Source organism: Pygocentrus nattereri, chromosome 7, assembly GCF_015220715.1.
Source record: "Pygocentrus nattereri isolate fPygNat1 chromosome 7, fPygNat1.pri, whole genome shotgun sequence".
Taxonomy (NCBI): Eukaryota; Metazoa; Chordata; class Actinopteri; order Characiformes; family Serrasalmidae; genus Pygocentrus; species Pygocentrus nattereri.
In genome coordinates, this window is record NC_051217.1 from 8,494,361 (window position 1) to 8,515,800 (window position 21,440).

The following is a 21,440-nucleotide window of genomic DNA, read 5'->3' on the forward strand; positions in this document are numbered from 1 at the left end:
ACTGACAGTAGATGTGCATGGTAGAAGAATTAAACTTAACACTGCAGTATACCAGTACACGATGACATCCCAACAAACTAGTTTCATTTAACATCAGCAGTTTGTCTCTTCAGCTTTTATTTTGGCCTTGCTACTCTAAAAGCTGAACTTACTACTCTAAAAGTTAAAAGTGACCCACTGTTTCGATCTTGTTGACTAAAACTTGAAAAAAAAGGCACTGTGTATAGTTTCTGCATCTGGTATTATATCTAACAGATGTCAGAACCAGTGCTGGTCAATATATAATTCACAATGGTATATCTTGATTTGAATTATAAAATCAATTATAATGAATTAATAATGAGTTTCCTTCCTAGGAGTGCAGTTAATATTTACAATATTATGTAAAACTCCCTTTGGTGTAACTAGAACAAAACAGTCTAAAACAATCTATGCCAGGTTTGTAAGACATTCCCTTAATTAATTTGTTAATATTATTGTTAGAAAATTGTTAACCATACTAAATATCATCAGTACTGCCAAGCAATAGCAATAATCTGACCCCATTGAAAATTCAGTATGCCACCCTTCAGGACAGACAAGGCCTGTTCCTTCCATCCACAAGAAAATGAATGTGGCTTTAGGCAAACACGTTTGGAAGGAAAGCTTTGATGTCTTTTTATGAAGGAGTGACAGGAAGTATTTATAATGGGTTGGCATTACGCAAATATGATGTAGTTTCTCAGTGCTTAAGGAAAAGGGTGAGTCACATCTTTCGTATCTTTCAGAGAGATCACTTTTTACAGAGAACGGGCAGCAATTTACAGAGAATCAGCTATCAAACAGAAGCATTTTGTGTTCGACTCTAGGTTAAGTTAGTGAAAAAGGGAAGAGTTCAGCAAAATGCTGCAGTTTTTGAGATTAGGATCACATGATACCTCTGCCAGTCAAATGAGGTCAAACATGCTTAAAAAAAAAAGTTTCCCAACCTAAACAAGAAACAAAATGAATCACAACAAGCACAGGTTTAGCGTTTTTAAATCCCTAGAATTAAACACAAATACTCATAACAATGACGATGGTCATGATAACAAAACATCTTCTCTACATAAGAAGAACAAAAGAATTTTAAAACCACAACCATCCCAGATGTCAAGTACAACATCCTAACCTTTGCCAAGAGAGAACATTAGCCACAGTCAACTACCCTTCTATTAGCTATGCTCAACTGAACACTGGTCACCTGCTAAACATATATTAGTCCACAGACCTCACAAACAATAGGAACTCATATGTGAAAAGAAACAAAGGCAAGTAACATTTGATGAAAAAGCAGCATGCCAACCTAACTTGCCTTAACAGTCCTTAATCTTTTTCCCCCTCAAATTACACTGCTGAAAAATGCTATATATGGAGAGATCTACAGTAATTTGACGCCACCGTTTAACTTGGGATGACTATTTAGTCTCATTAATAAGAAATCCTTGAACTAAATATAACCCTTGAGAACTGCACCGATATGTGGCCTATACGGAAGGACTTATTTTGATATATAACAGCACGACAAAACCTAAAGAGACTTAATTACTGTTAAAACAAATCACAGCTCCGTAAGTAGACTGCCTGAGTGTGGTTCCTACGATGCCTGTGTCTGTCTGGCGTGTTTTAACAAGACTATACCTTGTGAATTTACTGTGAAACATGAGTCACTGACTTGACATAGGTACAATGTGAAACAGGGTAGTGATAAAACACTAACATAACAAAATAAAAAATAAAAAAGATAGGTGTGACATCAGTAAGAGACCACTGTAAGAAGGCCTCTTCTGCCTGAGTAGAGTAGCCTTTAATGATCCTGAGCTTAGGTTATATTCATTGTAGAATCCACGAAAATCAAATAAATGAACTTACTCTACAAGTCACTGGGATATTTGGGTTCACTAGCAATGGTAACAAAACGACTTTGGGGAAAACACTGGTTTATAGTTAGCTGCTCAATTCTGTGACGTCTGTTCACAGGTTGTAATGGAAGTCTCTTGTAAAATGCTGAAAACGTAACACGTTACAAATAGTTGCAGATGACACTCTTAGGCCTACTGTTATTCTGTCTGGGTCCATCAACATTTAGATCACCTTTAGCACAACAAAGCTGATCTGTAGCATAGTAGGCCCCACTGAGCATCTTCACCTCTCCAACACAAATGTCATCTAATTCACTATATGAGTAATACAGACTTCTTCTCTTTCTAGTTCTGCCTTGCTGACTGCCCCTCTAACGTCAGTCGTCCAGGTATTACTTATTGTTTTTCTTCTTTTAGACAATCCACAGGCTGGCTTCAAAAAAAGGCCCTTCCGACAAAACGACGAACATAAACGAAATTATAGAGATCGTCGTCTTCCAAAACGGCGTAAAATATGTAAGTTAGGCGTAGCGGTTCTTACAAAACGACGAAAATGAAAGAAAGAAAAACGAGCAGCCTTAAAAAACAAAGCGACACGGCATATCAGCTGACAGAACCGAATCTGAACCAGAGGCCAAGGAAAGCAATGAAGCAAAGGCTGTTTAACACCGGATATATAGCTTATTTCCCTTAACTTAAGCCTTACTACGGTAAATTAAACTGAACCAAAGCCCTCCGCTGTTCGACATCGCATTGTTTCTGAAAGCACGTAGCTGCTTTAACGCTGCTTCAACATGGCTTTAGTAGTAGGAGGAGGGGAGGCGTTATCTCTCAGACCCTCTTCCACTCAGGGAACAGTTCGCCGTGGCCGAGCGTGGACCTTACCGTGGCGGAGACGAGGCTGCTGTTCGTCAGGGTGAGGTGGTGAGGCTCCCATCTCCGCAGGAACTTTGAGGTGAGGATTTTACTGAGGAAGGTCCGCGGGTGCTTCACCACACACACCTGAATGTCGCCCTCCTGGAGCAGCTTGTACCTCATGCCGCTGCTGCAGGGGAGGAGGCTTCTCCGGCACGGCGGCCCTGCGCCCTGCTTCGCGTTATTATTCCCCTCTGGCGGTGTCGGCGCAGACATCTCGTCCAGCAAAGGCTTGCTCTCCTCGCACGGATAAAACTGGTTGTTGTGTAGCTCATTGCCGCCACCGCTACCGTTAAAATCCATGGTTAACCTTTTCACTGTGCCAATGGTCCGAACGCGGTCGGTTGGAGTTCACGAGTAATATATATATATATATATATATATATATATATATATATATATATATATAAATAAATATATATATATTTATATTTAAAATCCCAACGGTCGCCTCAGTTACGTTAGCCTCGGCTACAGAAACCTACCGCGATTCGACCTCAGTCGTTTTAACAGTGCTAAGGGCGTAAAACAGACACAGTCGAGGGACGGCGAGAAAAGCCATTAGCCGAGGAATCCGTCACGAAAGTGTATGTGGATGAAGAAACGGACGGTGTATGTGGAACAGTCCGATGTTTTTTTTCTCCCTGTTCCCAGTCAAAACGTCTTTTTCCCCTCGTTAACGCTCCCTCCGTCCAACGAGCTATTCAATATGTTCGGGCCATTGCCATATCCATTCTGTCACTCTCCACGACAGCATATTCCGTTCGGCCACTCCAACGCGTACACGGGTCCAGTAAAACAGTAAAACAGAATCCAAAAGTGAGGATGTTTCTCCGTAGCCTTTTCTTTTCGTTCTTTAAATGCTCGTAGACATGGTTCCCTTTTCTGTCTTTTTTTTCCCCCTTCTCTCTCTCTATCTTCGTGGAGGAACCGAGCTCTCCGATAGCGCTGTTGGATTGGTCCTCTCTCGGTCATGTGACACCGAGGTGACGTCAATGGGGAGGCAAACGGATGCGCTGTGTGTCTCTGTCTACACACGACTGTCTGATAGGGAGAGAAAGCCAATCTAGTTCCCTTCACACAAAATGGAGAAAGAGGGCGCACGATTTTTAGTATTCTGTCGTTTTTTCCCCATTTTCTGTGTCGTTACGTTTTTAAGTACGTCGAATCGGAGCGGCCTTTACTGATTTTCCCTTCAGGTTCAACCACGAACGGGTTCTATAGGCCAGATCATTTGGGACTACAGTAGATCTTATTCTGTGCCGGCGAAATGATTCCTTTGTCCAGGCCAATAGCCTGTCTGTAAACTACACGGCTGCTGTGAAGGCCAGTCTACTTTATGCGTCTTTTGTTTGGGCTACTCGGAACTAATTAGCCTCCTAATGGAGCCATGACCAGAGCCATGACGGTTCTGTCTTACAGGGCCTAAACTAAAACGTCTGCCAGTTAAAATGGCATCATAACAGGCTAAAAATCTATATTTGTCTTAAAGTTTCACCTTTGTGCTTTCACGCAAAAAAATCTGTGACCTGCGTTCATCATGTCTCCTGAAGAAAAAGCGCAATATCGCTTGGTCAACTGGGTGATGATGTTGATTTCAACACTTTTTCACTCCCTTAAATTGTACAGAATTTCTCAGGAAGGCAGCGAGGGCCATCCCACACTACAGACAACAACAGTCACTGACACTCCCCAAGAATGTGGCAGCACTTTTTTTCATCTCTTGACGTCGTAACTGTCTTCAGTCTGAGTCAGGACAGCGAGCGCTAGATGAGCAACTTGATAGGAAGTCAAGCTTGTTGAAACTCAGAGGTAAACCTTTGTGTGCAAACACCAAATGTATACTGGCCTATAAAATGGCATTTCATATCAGCCAGGGAAAGGGCAATGTGATTCTTATCTTCTTACTAATTCGCCATAAAGTACGGCACTGTTTTGTTTTGCACATTATGTTTCACCCATGCACATTTTAACCATCACCCTTTAGTGTTTATCTTCTTTAAGTTGGGCCTTCATTACATACAGTGTACATCTATTTGGCGATTGACTATGCATGGTGAAAAACTGACAAACGTTACTGTAACGTCATATGCTGTCATTGAACTCATTACAGGCAATAATGTCATCGCACCAAGTAAAGATACTTGCTTGATTAGTACCCATGAGAAAGATCTTAAGCTCTGAATGCTTTGTCCCTCTCCTGTTTTGTTTACAGCCTTTTCAGTGTGTGGTTGCTGAGACAGAGCCCTCACGTCCCTGCTGGGTACTCTGATGATAGGCTATGCAGTCCCACAGAGCCCAGGCAGAGAAAGAAAAGCAATCTAAAATGCTTGGCGTCCTGTATGTAATGGCCTTCGTACCTCCTGACTAGCATCTGACAAAGAAATGAATCATATGAAGCGATACAAGCCATAGTGACTTAACACTTGGTCACCTGACCAATTGCGGCAACAGGAAGCGGACCACAGGAAGTCTTTTGTTGTAGGTGTGAAGAGACATGAAAGGTGCCCATGAGGCAAACCTTAGGTCTGGGGTCAAGCACTGAAAAAAGAAGCACTATTGATTGTCTCACTACTGAGATTAGAATGGTCTCTACAGGAAGAGGGTAATTCTAACATTGCTCTTTTTTCCATACTACCCCCTCATTACTCAACCTTACCACTGAATTGATGCATTTACTCTGAACACATTTAGGTTTCGTTTTTGTGAGACCAAGTAACGAGCCACAAATTGAATCACATGTTACAACATGAAGTTGAAAGTGAAACAGGCCTCTGTCATGGCCTGATCTGATCAGCCTTTTAAAAAATCACCTACTATTTACTTTTTATTACCATGTACTACACGGTTACCAACTTTTTCCCATTTTTTATTTTCCCATCTTCAAAATGGAAAAAAAGTACAGTCATTAATTTCTGAGGAGCTTGGAATGGGACAGTCAAAGAGTAAACTGGAGTTCAAAAAACTATTACAAGAAAATGAGTCTCTTGACAATTTGCTTCAGCTTGCTTCACATCTGGTAAAAATCCACAGGTGTTTCTGTTCATCCTTCTATCTTGAGAAGACAACATTAATGCTATGAGTCTGAAATAATGTGTAGCTGTCAAGACGAAATCACTGAGAAAAGGAAATGGACCAAAAAGAAGTAAAACAACTAATTTAACAAATAAGCTGCTGGAATTATGTGGATCACCTGGATAATATTAAGTACAATGTAGCGGTTGGTATTACTTGGATCATGAGAAACAGAAAATGCTAACATTCAAGACTGAACCTTGGAGGTGTGGAAAAATTGAAAGCAAGTCTCCAGAAAAGAATAGAAGCTGTAATAAAGGTACAGGGTGGACACACTAAATACTGAAAAATGTATATTATATTCTGAATATTTAGTCTCTTCTGTGTATTTTCCTGTTAAATACATATTTTCCACATATAATATACAGTATATTTCTGTACTTAATGACAATTTTGACTGGAAATTAAATAAATGAATAGTGGTCCATGACTTTTGCACATTAGTGTGTGTTGGAATACAATCTTGAAATCTTAGAAGTCTTAGAAGCAGCAGCAACAACAACAAAAACAATAATCATCATCATCAGGCAAAAATACAGACATTAATTCCAATTCCTTTGATTTTACATACAAATACAAACCCAATCCCAAAATGTTAATGACCAAATAAAAATACAAAGCAGTGATTTATAAATCTACTTTGATCTGTATTTGAACAAAAACAGTACAAAGACAAGTTACTTAATGTTTTATCTTATGAACTTAATTGTTTTTTGTAAATGTGCATTGTGAAATTGATGTCCGCAACAGGTTCCAAAAGGATTTCGGGCATTTCAGCCTTTACAGTGCACAGTATCATCAAAAGATTCTGAGAATCCAGAGAAATCTCTGTGCGTAAAGGACAAGGCCAAAAACCACAAATGAACGTCTTTGATCTTTGACCCCTCAGATAGCACCACATTGAAAAACTGCCATACTTCTTTGATGAATATCATTGCATTGACTTGGGAACACAAACCACCGTCAGTAAGCACTGTTTGTCGCTGCATCCACAAATGCAAGCTAAAACTGTACTATGCACAGTAGAGCCACGTCACTTGCTTCCAGAAGCACTGCCAACGTCTTTGGGCTCAAGCTCATCTGAAATGGAGTGATGTACAGAGGAAATGTACTGTGGTCTGTTAAATCAAACTTTTAGATTGTTTATGTAAATAATGGACATTGTGTTCTCTGGGCCAAAGAAGAAAAAGACCATTCAGATTGTTACCAGTGTGAAGTTTAAAGGCCAGGTTCTGCCATTGTATGGGGGATATTAGTAAATAACTTACACATTTGTGAAAGCACCATTAAGACTGAACACATTTTGGAGCAACATAAGCTGCCTTTTAAGCGGCGTCTTTTTCAGGGACCTCCATGTTTTTTAAGTGACAACACCAAACCACATTCTGCATGTGTTGACAACATGTCTTATTAAGTAGAATATGGTAATGAGGACCCTGTAGGGTTACACTGCTGAAGAAAAAATGCTACTTTCAAAACTGGATCAGTTGGTGTCTTCAGTCCCCAAATGATTACGACATTGCTGTTAAAAGGAAAGCTGCAATAACACTGTAGTAAACATAATCATGCTTGATTTTTTGGAACAAGTTGCAGGCATCAAATCAAATCTGCAATAAGAGTGTATTTAGGGGGAAAAAAAAGTTCATGAGGTAAAAAAAAAATTTTGTACCATTTTTAATTTTATATTGATCAAACAGAATTTAGTAACTGTATTAACTTTTCACATATCATTCCAATTTTTTAAATAAGGGACCAAAGGGTCACAATGGGATAATATTCTGAGCACAACGTTTCTAGCCTGCTCTGTGTTATACTTAGGCTGTTTTGGTTCACAGAGGACCTAATTCCCAAGCACCTAATATGGGGCACAAGAGGCCAGCTCTCCCTTATCTGATTTTTAGCCACTTATCAGAGTCCCAAGTCACAATACCTCTTGTTAAATTAACTCTTGTTATGAGAGTGACTCATTGTAAATGAGTGAACACCGTCCTTATTATCTACGGTAATCCTGTTGCATTAATCTCAACCAATGTACTTTCTCCACATATACCTCCACAGGGTTACGCTATTATACACAGATACACATGAGAAAAAGCCTACACATCCTGTTTATCATCTCTACTACCCACACAAGAAAGCATACAACATCCATCATGAGAAATTATTCATTTTAATTCTGCATTTAATGTTTGTTGCTGATTAGATACAAATGACAAAAAGTCAAACATTTAATGTGACAGTCCTTACATTCTATAGAATCCATCATTTATGAAGGTGCTTTTTTTTAATCTCTGTCAATTTTAGTGTGGTCCATCTTAGTAAGCCTTAATACATCAAGCATCTGGTAGTGCCTTTATTACTATTGCTGACAATGTAATAGTAATAACTGCAATGTTTTTTTTGGCAAAGAAGTGAGCATCTCTGAGCAAAATGAGATGCGTACAGGGCCAAATAAACCCTTGATTGTGCAATTCTTCATTCTCAAGGTGCTTGTTTAGGTGTTGTGTGAGAATACGTCTATGGCTCTAGAGCCTACAGTGTACTGTAAACAATGGCACATGAAGGAATGTGGAGTGTGTTGATAGTTATCATGTGTTTGCACATGCACAAGCACACTGTATGTTTAAAGTACTGGGCGTGAACACCACTGTCAGAATGGTTCAGTACAGATGACAATTTCTGTGTTTTACTGCTACATTAAATATGCTAGATTAGTCCTACTTTACATCAGGCTCTATTATATGCTGTCTCATATAATAGTGCAAGTATTATACAAAGCTAAATTTCTCAGCCAATTTAAGAAAGACTGTCCAATAAAAGCAATGAACAGGAACTGTCTTCCCCAACAATGTGATGTCTTTGAACCAAACATTTTTTTTTTCATTAAAAAACAAACAAATCTGTGAATGATTGTTTTATACCATACTGGACTGCACACACTGTTCCATGCAGTTACTTTGGTCCATTTTAATGTCAACAGTCTTGAACATTGTCACAGTTCAGAGCAACAGCAAATAAATGATAAAAGGCCAAATACGTCATCGTGTACATAACCACAACTTCTCGAGGGATGGAAGAGAAAAGTTTGTCAGCAGGATGATAAAGAGATTAACAGCTGAGTCACTTTGAAAGCCGACATGGTTATATGCAGAAAAAACATTCAGATGCTACAATAATCGTCAAACTCAGGTGCATAGCTGAGTGTTATTAAATATGATTTTGGACACAGTGTTGATAAATCAAAGGTACATAGCACATGAGATACCTGAGATTATGATCGTATCGAATATGAGTTTGAAATCATGATGTTAATCTTTACACTTGGAACAACATATTTTGATGTCCAGCAGGAATGCTATGTAGCTTTAATGTACTTTGACCTACAGCAGATTTTACAAGTCCATTTATGATAATAGTCTATAATTTATCAGTACATCTGTAGCTTTAGATATAATAATTCCCTTCAAATCTATTTAATTTATTGGATAGAATTATGATTGTAATAATTTCCCTCAAATTTCCACAATTAGTAACAATAAATTAATCTATCTATCTAATGATGTTACAGTAATATTCTTTCAATGGTCTAGTGCAATGAAACTGTAAGCAAAAGACAGAAGTTCAATGATCATGTAACACTGGTTAGGACCATGTGATCTGGTGTGCAACACATTATTTATATATGTATTGTGTTTAGATGTGAATTGCTTCACTCATGTAGTGCTTGCATGTGAAAGTGCGTTTCTGTAGAAGTGAATTTGTAATGTGTGGGCCTTCAATTAGAATGGACAGCAGCAGCTGTGACGTGCACAGAACAAATGGGGTCGCCAGATGCCAAAACCGTCTGCAGGGAGTGGGAAGCCAGTTCAAGGGTCAAACACATAATACATACAATGACTAAAAAGGGAGACAAGTAGTTGTTTCAAGAATCCCAGAGAAAGATTTTATCCGTACTGATCACACTACCAACTGTAAATGTAAAACATAAAATATTAAAAAATAACATGTAACACTTGAATCATCCTATACCCCAATCTAGTGTATAATATGATGTATAATTAATTCTGTGAGGTATATTGTACACTGTACCATAAATGCAAAAGCCTGAAAAGGGTAACCAATTCTTGCACATACATACATGTGTGTATGTATGTATGTATGTATGCAAATATCCACATCCTCCACCATTTTGTCAAAATACTTTTCATAACACGCTTCACACCATCCTTACAATGACATGTAAAAATCGGTCCCATCGGTAGGACACTTGAATTTAAGACAATTAATTAACTTGCAGGTCCAGACCACGCCTTCAATCAATTTTGACTGTAAACTGTAGAGGGGGAAAAACTTCTCTGTTCTGGATAGCTTTAGCTTTGCAGTAGAACCCCTATTCTGCAGATTCTAGAGAAGATGTAGAAATCATGGAGCCAAGGGGGGGGGCAAGCAAAAACTCGTAACAGAGAATAGTAATGGCAAATAGACATAGGAGGGAGGAGTTTCAGGCGTGGTCTTTCACCACAACTTCAGTTATTGCATAACTCAGTTTATAAAAAAAAAAAAAACTGTTGTCTAGCAACGACAAGCTTCTCAGCATCATCCATTTCTCAAATAAGCATTAGTGTTTGCCTAAGTGAGCAGCAGCAAGCGACAACCACCCTATGTTGCACTGAAATTACAGTATTAACCTTTAAAAAAGCAGCTAAACTTAGGCTACCATTTATCAAAATTATGATACGGAACTCCCAAACAGTTAAAAAAAGAAAAAGAAAGAAAACAAGAAGGTTGTGTACATACATTCTCTTAAGAAGGCATCGAAACAAAGTAAACAAAAGAGGCCCAAACGTCCCTATATACCTCAAGTATTCTCACCCAATATCCATGTACGGTTACAGCTATAGTGACTCCCAAGACCCACATGCAACTTTCTTCCAAACAGGAAGCTGAGAGACAAGTGACCAGGGGTATGGATTTGCACTTGGTTTAAATGGATGGCACTCGAATCCTGAAAAGGCCCTGTTTGAGTTGCAGCCGGAACAGCTTACAGTTGGCGATGCGTAGGGCGGCACAGCCAGTCTTGCACAGGTCAGAGGGCAGGAGGGGTCTAGTAGGGTGCCAAGTGCCTGTACTGCGGCGGAATTCTCGCACATAATCATAACTAGTGCCTGCACACGCGTAGAGGGGAGAGAAAAGAAACAATGTAAACTACATTATCGTTCTGAGCAAAATGGCCAATGCTATTCCATTTAACATCATAGGTAAATATACTAAAAAGGTAAATATTAGTTGTGCCAAGTGATTAAAATCACTTCCAGCAAAGATGAAATGCAAACGTCCTGTAAAACCATTATCCAATTAACTGATGAATTGAAAAAAAGCTGCTTGTATACAAAAGTAGGTAACCGTTTAAAGGTGACACATTTCAAGTACGTTTCTTTATCCTGTCTAAACGCAGGGATTTGATTTACCATTTGGAGCAAACATTAGCATTTATCTGTGGCTATTTATGTACAAGCTCTGTCGAAATGAAGCGCACATATCAGACTATATTTAAACAAACTAAAATATCAGCATCTCTTGATGAGCTGAACTTCAGCTTACATAGTGCACAAGTAGTCTAACCTTGGTTTTATCAAGTGAGTCATTACTTCAGTGAAAGCTCGAAAAACCATATGTGATTATTTATCCAGTCTGCTTCCTTATATCATTACTCACCATAGCACAGTAGTCAATACTACATTAAGTGTAAGCTCTAGATGGAAACTCAATTCACAAGAAAGCATGATATACAGTGAGGGGAAACTCAGTGCATATATCCTCTTCAAATTCACATAAACAACATTTTTTGACTTTGTAATTAAACATAAGATCAAAAATAGTATGTATTCGTAAAGTAATGGAACCATTACTCGTAACTTTGGGCAAGTGATGGTTTGCTTGGAGGAATGGGTCAAAATTTAACCACAATGCTGCAAAATGTGTTTTAAATCTTTTCACAGATGTCTCAAAGCTGCTTCAGCAAAGTACTAACATACATTTTGTAATGTATGAATAGTTTATTCCCATGCCAGTTTTGTATTTGAACATATATTAGTTTGCTTTTGAATACATGCTATTTTTTCATATTTATGAGTACAAACTACATTGTAAGATTTTATTGAATATTATTATTGATATTGAATATTAAATATGAAATATTTAAGTTAAAAAAAGGTCCTAAATACTTGTTTCCCTTCACTGTATGTTTTTAAAAATTTCTCTTAGATGTTTATTTTGAACACATTAGGCACCACCTATGAACAGACACATACAGTAATTATTTTAATACAACTGATAATAAAATGCAAACAGTAATTAACTCACTCCTTCACGGCTAACTCAGATAAAAGGACATGGTGAAAGGAGAGTTTGAGAAAGAGAGAACAGCTGATGAAACTGCATGGCCTGTTCTTACCTGTGTCAAGCTCTCCAACCACATATATACTGGCACCAATAGGAACGGCACCGTATACAAAGGATGATGTAGTGTGTATACACAGGTTCTGATCATCAAGGAGCACCCATCTGCAGCAAGAGATTGGGACAGCGAGAGGTTTGTAGAAACACACTTGAGTTTATTTGGATAGTCCACTGATGATGTCCTGTATATTGTTGCTGTTTCACAAAAACCTTGTCTCTCTATTTTTGTTGTTTTTAAACATTATTTGAAAATTTCTGCTACTCTTTGTGTGAATGGATCAACAGAAATGGTCCAAAATGAATTTGAAAAAACACATCAAACTGACTTCCATTAAAAATGAACAATGTCTTTTCCTTATCCAGTAAAGGTGGCATTTTGGGGATACAAGGTTTTATATCAGATATGATACACTTACCTTATGTTTAACATTAAACTAAACATCTATTAAATTCACCTCATCTTTTCTCTATTCCTAACTGTAAGCCTAAAATTAACATTTACTCAGATCCTAGACCTAAACCCAGCCCTAACCCTGGTTCTACCCTTATCCTAACACTAATGCTGTTAAAAATCACCTCAGTTTTAACAGCAAGTTTGTTTTTAATTTGCAGCATTTGTTGATCATCTATTATAGGCTGTTTAAATAAAGTGAGATTGCATATTGTAGCAATAAAGTCTCATGTGACTGTCATTTTGAAAAGCCTACCTTTTCAATTCATCGTGAAAGAATTCCGACTTGCAAATGGTCATCTGACTGGACTCTGGATTATCTGCATCTCTGCTCCTCACTCCTCCAAACACATAGAGCTCCTGACCGACTCCACAAGCCACAGCGCCAAACCTGAGGAAAACAACGAAACCTAAACGCATGATGATATCAGAATATTATCTGCATCATCACATATTTGCTTAAAATCATAACTCTGCATCAGTTAGATGTCTAGATTTGTCCCATATTTCAAACCAATATTTGATAATGTATTTATTGTACTCTGGAAGAACAGAAGGTGTAAGGGATTCTGGGCTACTTTGCTAAAGCACCTCCATTGTATTCTTTTAAATGCATTTGTAGCTTTACATAAATATGTTCTATTTCCCCATAATGCTAATCCACACAGTTTTGGTCCCAATTTCTACATTTTTGTAAATGTTTATGTATTGGCATCAGCAAATATGTACATGAAAATATCAAATATCTGACTTCATTTCCCATATTGGTGCATCCATAAACTAAACATTACACTTTCGCTTGTATATAGACAAACAAATGTGCACATGAACACACCACCACTGACCCATGCTGCAGCACCAAATCTGAAAGAAACGGCCAAAAATAAACATCGCAGCTCTTTCTAAAGCACATAAACAAACACATGCGGGTACACAGGCATGCAACACTGTGATCACTGACAAGAGCACTAAAAACATGACCACTAATCTTTGTGTATAAACCTTTCTTCTATTATGTGCACATAATTGTGTTCCAGTCTGTGTTTCATATATACTTTTATACAAACTGAATCTGCCAAATCGCATTTTTTCCGTTTAACAGATATTAAGATTTGTGCAAAGCACCACTGATAGTAAATAATTGTGATCTTTTCCATGTGGAGCTTATTTCTATGGGAGGACAATATGGCAAAAATATGGCATGATACTTGAAGACATTTTCATACATGATGTGTCATGTGTTGTTATGCTGAGTATTCCTGTACTCCTGGCATCATCGGGATTCGAACTAACAATCTCCCAACAACAGAGCAACACCTTAAATAGCCAAATCAGAATTGTTATAAGTATATAATCACAGTGCCCACATCTATTTGTTTCATTCCAGTGTTTTTTTTGTTCCATTTCAATACAATCAGTGACCTTCACTGCATGCACTTATACCTCCTCTCCTTCAGAGGGCAGAGCGTAGTCCACTGCTGAGTTTTAGGATCATAGCATTCCACAGAGTCATAAATTTTCCCATAAGATCCTCCTCCCATCACATAGAGCTTCTTCTTCATGGTAGCACAACAACTAAACTATGGATTGGAAAGGCATATATTACAATAATATTCAACAGGATGCACGAACTACACAAAGGCTGAAGGATCCAGCTGTGGTAAACATTTCTCTGTTTGTGTCACCTTTCGGACTGTGGTCATGCTGGTCTGGGTTGTCCAGGTATTAAAGTGAGGGTCAAACACTTCCATCGTGAGGAGAACTTCAGTGTCTTCATTTTCTCCACCCAGCACATAGATCATCCCATCCAGCTCAGCAATACCAAAGTGCCGCCTCGCCTATTCGTTCAGTAGACAATGGTAAAACACTGACTCCTGGTGTTAAACAGAGAGAACTTTCACAAAAGCACAAGGAAAAAACTTGGCAAACAAAAAAAATGCAATTTGCAGCATGTAGAATGGTGTGCCTTGTTTCTGTCATTGTGCATTCCAGGTAATATCATTATACACCAATAACATCCATCCTTTTATCTTTTTGTGTTCATGACAACATCTGAGGCAGCCTGATGTTGCACGTTGTTTCTACATCCTACTGAAAAGGTTGTGTGCACTGCCCCTAGTGGAGATAATAGAATTATACAGGAAGAGAAAACAGGAAGAGACCTACAGCTAATGAAGATCAACAGCTTTGTGTATTTTCTGAAGGTTAGCCTGCTTATTTAGTTGTTGTTTTATTACCTATGTTTAAGATGAAATAATGATACCTGTTTCATTGGTGGGATAGGGGTCCAGGTGTTAGTCTCTGGGTCATATTTTTCTCCACTATTCAAGACAGTTTTGTTTTCATCCGTTCCTCCAACTGCAAAAAGGCACCCATCTGATTGGACATATGGAAAAACAATAGCCATAAACCACTGTAGAAAGAGTTATGTGGTCTACTATAGTACCCATATCAATATGCAATGGTACTGGGGTCACAACAAAACTGACTTAGCTTTAGCGATATTGATAGATAACAAAAATAGTAAATTGCAATACATGTTATTTGCTGACCGACATTTTATTTGGAACAAACTAAGCAATTTTAAAATATATTAAATATAAGTAAGGGGTCAGCATGGTGGTGCAGTAGGTAGTGCTGTCGCGTCACAGCAAGAAAGGCCTGGGTTTGATTTCCAGCCAGGCAACCAGCACCATTTCTATATGGAATATGCACATTCTCCCTGTGTCTGCGTGGGTTTCCTCCCACAGACCAAAGACATGCAGTCAGGCCAATTGAACATGCTAAATTGCCCCTAGGTGTGAGTGTGTGGATGTATGTAAATGTGTGTGTGAAAATAAGTCTCTTTGTGGAGGTGTGTGAATTGTTTTCACAGTAGGCTCTCACCCCTCCTCTTTCACCCCTCATTTTTCACTATCAGCCACAATATTTCACACACAGCCAACTGTAATCTAGTTAATCTGAGAACAGAGTAACAGGGGAAAAGTATAGTATTTAATTTGATTATATTCATTCAAAATATCAATTTCAAAAGTGATGCCAGTAGAAAGGTCTGTAGGGGGCTTGCAGAAAGAGGCTACGTCAGGCTTCCTCAGACTTCATTAAATATTAGTGCAAACTTGATCTGATAGTGTAATCCATTTGGAAAATATTGTCATGTCATTTGTTAAAGATACCAGTCAACACTATTTCAGAGGATTATGTCATGACTTTTTCACAAAATCACTTGGCCTTAGTTGTTGATTGCAACAAGTTATTTTACTTTAAAAATGGCTCAAACTTACAAAAATCAGAAAGCTGCTATGCATCAAAATTGAACTGCTGTGATTGATTATGTCTGCAATCACACTGCCAACATTTAGGCTGTAATACTGGCATATTCCATACATGCCAATAAGGGATGCAAGTGATTAACCAAAGGAAGATTTTTATTTTATTTTTTTTTTACCAAATGAATCTTTAAAAAAAGTTATTGGCATTAGCTGTTGAGTTTGATATTATTTACTGTGTGTGCATGAAAAGAAGCATTAGGCAGAGCCAATCTTTTTAAAGAGAACGCTGACCAGCAGTCACCACCCCATGACCAATGCGTCTCTCATTCATGGGCTTCAGATCAATCCACAGCTGCCGGTTTCTGTCATAGAGGGGGCACATACAGCGCGTCACCGCAGAGGGCTTCCGAGTGCTGAACAGGAAATAAAGCAGGAAACACACTTGATTTAAAAAGTACCTAGAGCCAGTGGGCCTGCACAGATGAATCCTACCCTTGTATAAAATTACATATTTAAATGGAGATTTCTCATTGAAAATCCATTTTAGTCTCTTAAACTTAATCAACCCACATACACACGGCCTCCCCCTGAGGATTTACTATGGTCTGCTGCAATTATAAAACCTGGAAAATTACAGTACTACAATATTAGGGCCCTCAATCAGATTCAACCCAATTTTAAACAGCTATAAATACTCTTCATGCTTTGCCTTCTCCAAACATTTCTACAGACATTTTGCATTATGTTCTAATACTCACGCCCTGTCCTCACCCCCTACAGTGACGATGCACTCAGAGTAGCCACGCGGTTTGAAGGCAGCGAGCAGTGCTTCCCCTTGCTGTGCTGCACCTCCCAGAGGCTCCATGCAGCACTGTCCAATCACTTCCCTCATGAGAGGGTCTCCCAGCATCTGCTCCTGCAGATAGCTCTGGTCTAAACCTTGCACCCACACTGCAGACATCACCTCCTTCATGTGCACCTATATCCAGGGAACAGCAGGAATTAAATAATCAGTACATATCACACATGTTTGGTTCTATGTAATTCACTCACTTTGTAAACAAAGTAATTTGGAGTAGCTTGCTGTGTGTAAATTGTATAAATTATAGAGAAAGACCCTTTACAGTGGCGGTGACAGAAACCATATAGATATAATATGATAATATAATGTAATATACACTCACCAGACACTTTATTAGGTAATTAAATAATTACTTGCTAGTAAAAGGTTGGACCCCCTTTTGCCTTCAGAACTGCCTTAATTCCTCGTGGCATACTTTCAGCAAGGTGTTGGAAACATTCCTCAGAGATTTTGATTTGTTGTTTGAGTTACTTTCTATCATATCTATCATTCTATCTATCTATCTTTGAGTTAGCCTTTCTATCATATCAAGCCAGTCTGCCCATTCTCCTCTGACCTCTCACATCAACAAGGCATTTTTGTCCACACAACTGCCACTCACTGGATATTCTCTCTTTTTCGGACCATTCTCTGTGAACCCTAGAGATGGTTATGCATGAAAATCCCAGCAGATCAGCAGTTTCTGAAATACTCAGACCAGCCCATCTGGCACCAACAACCACGCCACATTCAAAGTCACTTAAATCACCTTTCTTCCCCATTCTGATGCTCGGTTTGCACTTTAGCAAGTTGTCTTGACCACCTCTACATGCCTAAATGCATTGAGTTGCAGCCATGTGATCAGCTATTTGTGTTAACAAGCACCTAATAAAGTACCTAATAAAGTGCCCCGTGAGTGTATAATGTAATATTGATAATGGTAAAGAAGGGGGTGGGGGTGCATGTACCCCACTGCCACAAGAGTTTTTAAAAAATGTTCATCAAAGAATATCACAAAACAACACCTCAGACATTAGGTGAGGTATTCTTAACCTTTTTTTGTAATACTGATCAAAAACATAAAAGAAACCGTTTCTACTGAAAATATTTTACATAAACCCCACATGAAACAGATTTCCTGTGTTAGCATCTGGATTTCTATTTTGATCAATGTGCTACAAAATGAAAGCAAAATGTGTTGCTTATGTGTTTTTGTTCAGCATGGTTTTCTGTGAGGAAGCTTTTGGAGGACATTTCATTGAATGCTTCAGATGTCTGGTTTATATCACTACTGGCAGATGGTTATTTTAAATTATGTCAAAAAATGAAAAAATAACAAAGACGGAGAAGAGAGATTTTTGTCCTGACAGCAACATTACCTTTACATTTATACAAGTATAACTGACTGAAACAAGCTGAGAAATTTTGTTCAAAATGTACATTCTTAACATTAAATCGATACAACAAATGTGTTTGTAAGTAGTACAGAAGATACTAAGATTTGTTGTGTCTTCTATTTTGTGGCAAGAAAACTCTTTCCAATTTTCCATGTTTTTGTTATTGTTTGAAATGCAAACAAACAAATGGAAAAAAACCCTGAAGCGCAGACTACCTGTCAGTGCTAAATGTAAATTGAATGTTATGTACTGCACTGTACAACTATAATGAGGTGCAATGACAAACAGTCATTTTTGGCTGATTTTATTAGAAGCTAGAAAAAAACCTTTCAAATACAAAGTGTGCTTGGCTGACTCACATGAATTATTTTTTTGCATAAATACTCAGATTGGCCAAAATAAACCTGAACTGACTGCCAACTGTGTGCTAGAAGTCATATCAAAACTTGCTGACAGATCATTTGCTCCTAAATTATACAATTAATTATGCAATTATGAAATTACATATAAGTAATTGTGGAATGCAAATGCAATGTAAACCAATAAGACATTTTTACCTTTAAAAAAATTAAGATTGAGAAGATGAAATAACAAAGTCTGACCATAAACAATCAATCTCTGAGTGGGCCTGTACAACGCAGTATATTTGACCATATGTTCTAAGAAAGCATTTGTAGAGTCCATTGTTCTTACCCGCCGGGCCTCGATGTCGTGTGCAAGCCAGCGGACCACCGCCTCCAGTACATGCTTCTCGTTGCCCACGTTAAGCTTTTCCATGGACAACAGCTCGCGCAGCCGATCAGGAGGCAGCTCACGGAACTCCTCAGTGTCCACTACATCACGGAAGTGTGTCTGCAGGTACTCGGTGGCCACATGGTGGACGTGGTGCAGGCAGTAGTGAAGAGAGAACAGTCGGATACCAATGCAGTTCTCAGCAGTGATGCAGCTCTCCAGGAACTGGCAGCACAATGACTTAAGGTCAGTGAGGAGCAGCAGGTCAGCAGCTTGGACCACATCCTGGATAGTGTCCTCATTTAGAGTGATCTACAACCAAAGCGAGTCAGAGACACAAATTTTAACAACATTTTCACACTTGAACATGTTGGCATAATAGTATGATGCAGACATTTGTTTAGAGCAGAAATTCACACAAAGAATCACCTCTCCACTGAATATATAGTCCAAGATCTGCTTCATGATGGGGACAGAGATGCCCTGCAGCTCAATTTTGTATATGGATCCATCCTCTTTGGGTGGGTTGTAATTTAGCTTGGTCCTGTAAACATGGTAGGGAAAAATGAAGTTTTTTTTTTGTTTTAATGTGCATGACCCCTAATTATTTATTGGTAGAGATGATATAGCCACAAAGGACAGCATCTATGATTTATATGACATAATTCAGGGACTGATTGTTTAACAGTTGTGTTAGGTTATGTATAGAGTGCAAACAGTTGAGTTACTTTTCTTCAATTTGTACAACTTTGTAAAAAAATGTTGTTGAAACCTATGAAGTTGTAAAGTTGTAGGATCATAATAGAATGGTTTGTGTGTGTACCTGCAACAAAATCGGTTTTATATATTTGACAACACTGAGAGATGACACCAATCCAATAGGACCTGACCTGATATGTCAGATGAATATCAGCAGGATATTACAGATTGCACATTGGTGGTTAAAAAAAAGAATTTGATCCTGTAACAAATCTATCCTGAAACAGCACAAACTTTGTGATGCAATGCTGAGTCAGCCTTGCTCACAGTGGTGGTGACAGGAACCAGATGTCTGAAGAGTTTAATGCCTCTGAAATCTTAGTTAGATATATGCTCACTGATGTCTGACACATTGCTCTATGACAGGTTTCTGATCAAGGTTTGGCTTAAAACGTCTTTTAATCAATTTATTGTAATCCATTCATGTGCAGGGCGTTGTAAGGCAAAACAATCCCTATATGAAATGAGTATGCTTGTGTTGTAGACGTGGTGCCCCTTTGGTTCCTATCACTACCACTGTAAGGAAATCAGAGTCTGCAACTTTCTCTACAATGAACCACTTCACATCAAACCAGTCTGAATGACTTTGTTTACATCTCAAGGACTGAACTACATTTTGAAAAATTGGTGGAATTCCCCTTTAAGTAAAGCGCTTCAATTAAAAAGAGCTCGTTTTAAAGCTTAATAGTTTTTAAAGAATAATATGCTGAAAGTATCAGGCGATACTCAAGGTTTTAACACTGTACTGAAAATGAAAAAGTGCTATAGTGACATCTCTAGGCGCCAGTGTTACCTGTCATGCTACAGCCAACAATACCCGCTATTATCCTAACAGGTGGAAAGCTAGGTTATATTGTTGGCTACCACAAGAAGCTTCAGCGGGTATACTGAAGCTTTGTCTTGAGAAGGCAGGGTTTCTCGTGCTAAACAAACTGTATACAGAAAGGGGTTCATACGAAACTACAGGCTTATGTTTGAAGCACATTGAGCACCATCAGAGCAGCTGACAACAACAACCGCTGCTGGCACACCCTGCTCATGTACTTTGGCTTCAGGCTCTGCTGCTGCATGTCTGAGCACTTACACACTTACACAAGCACCATGACGAGCTTTTTCCCGAAGGACAAGGCCACCTGTTATAACATACTGCTGACACATTCGTGTTCTGGTACCTGATGTATGGACTCGCTGCAGCCAGAATGTTTTTCTGGACAGGGAGCTGCTCTCCTTCCAACACCAGTACGGCGTCCTGAAAACTCCCTTCTTGTCTGAAGGACCGCAGGGCTCTTAAAAGCTTCTGGGAGTGTTGAGGGTCCGACACAGCTGAACCAGCATCGGCTCCACCCTCAGTCCCAGCTTCGGACATGTTGTTAAACAGTTAAAATAAGAAGAACCCAAGCTGCTGGTAGAGGAACTTAAGCTGGGTGTGACATTAACCACAGCACATAGCCTGAATGGACAGCCCGATTCAAATCTATTAGTGCCAGAAATAATGATCAACCGGATCCCCGCCGCCAGCTGACTAACTGTAACTCCAAGCTTCTGCTGTTTTCGTGGTTCCCATCAATCTGTGAGAGTACCGTCTGCTAAATGTGCAGCAATAACCCTGCAGGGAGAGGAAGACGGATAGAGAAAACATGTCCTGTACTTCACAATAAA

The 21,440-nt window shown here is 38.8% G+C and overlaps 2 protein-coding genes and 1 long non-coding RNA gene across 3 annotated transcripts in view; 1 reads left to right on the plus strand and 2 right to left on the minus strand.

The window, feature by feature from the left end:
* The window catches only part of LOC108444427 (c-Maf inducing protein), a 26,282-nt gene extending 23,114 nt beyond the window's left edge, over window positions 1–3,168 (minus strand). The window contains exon 1 of the mRNA XM_017725643.2: window positions 2,766–3,168. Within this exon, the coding sequence (XP_017581132.1) occupies window positions 2,766–3,098 (333 nt within the window). The 5' untranslated portion in view covers window positions 3,099–3,168. The remainder of the gene's footprint in view (window positions 1–2,765) is intronic.
* Window positions 2,748–6,541, plus strand: LOC108444515. The gene is made up of 3 exons (XR_001859240.2): window positions 2,748–2,835; window positions 4,425–4,607; window positions 5,011–6,541. It is a non-coding gene; the product is annotated as an uncharacterized LOC108444515 (long non-coding RNA).
* Window positions 6,542–8,021: 1,480 nt separating this feature from the next.
* gan (gigaxonin) lies at window positions 8,022–21,404 on the minus strand. Its single transcript, XM_017725528.2, has 11 exons — window positions 20,954–21,404; window positions 19,452–19,566; window positions 18,984–19,334; window positions 16,811–17,031; window positions 16,344–16,465; window positions 15,044–15,156; window positions 14,466–14,618; window positions 14,224–14,360; window positions 13,037–13,171; window positions 12,325–12,434; window positions 8,022–11,035 (listed from the first exon to the last, which is right to left on the minus strand). The coding sequence occupies exons 1-11, from the start codon at window positions 21,145–21,147 to the stop codon at window positions 10,854–10,856; spliced, it is 1,833 nt and encodes a 610-aa protein (XP_017581017.1). The 5' UTR covers window positions 21,148–21,404; the 3' UTR covers window positions 8,022–10,853.
* Between the last annotated feature and the right edge of the window lie 36 nt (window positions 21,405–21,440).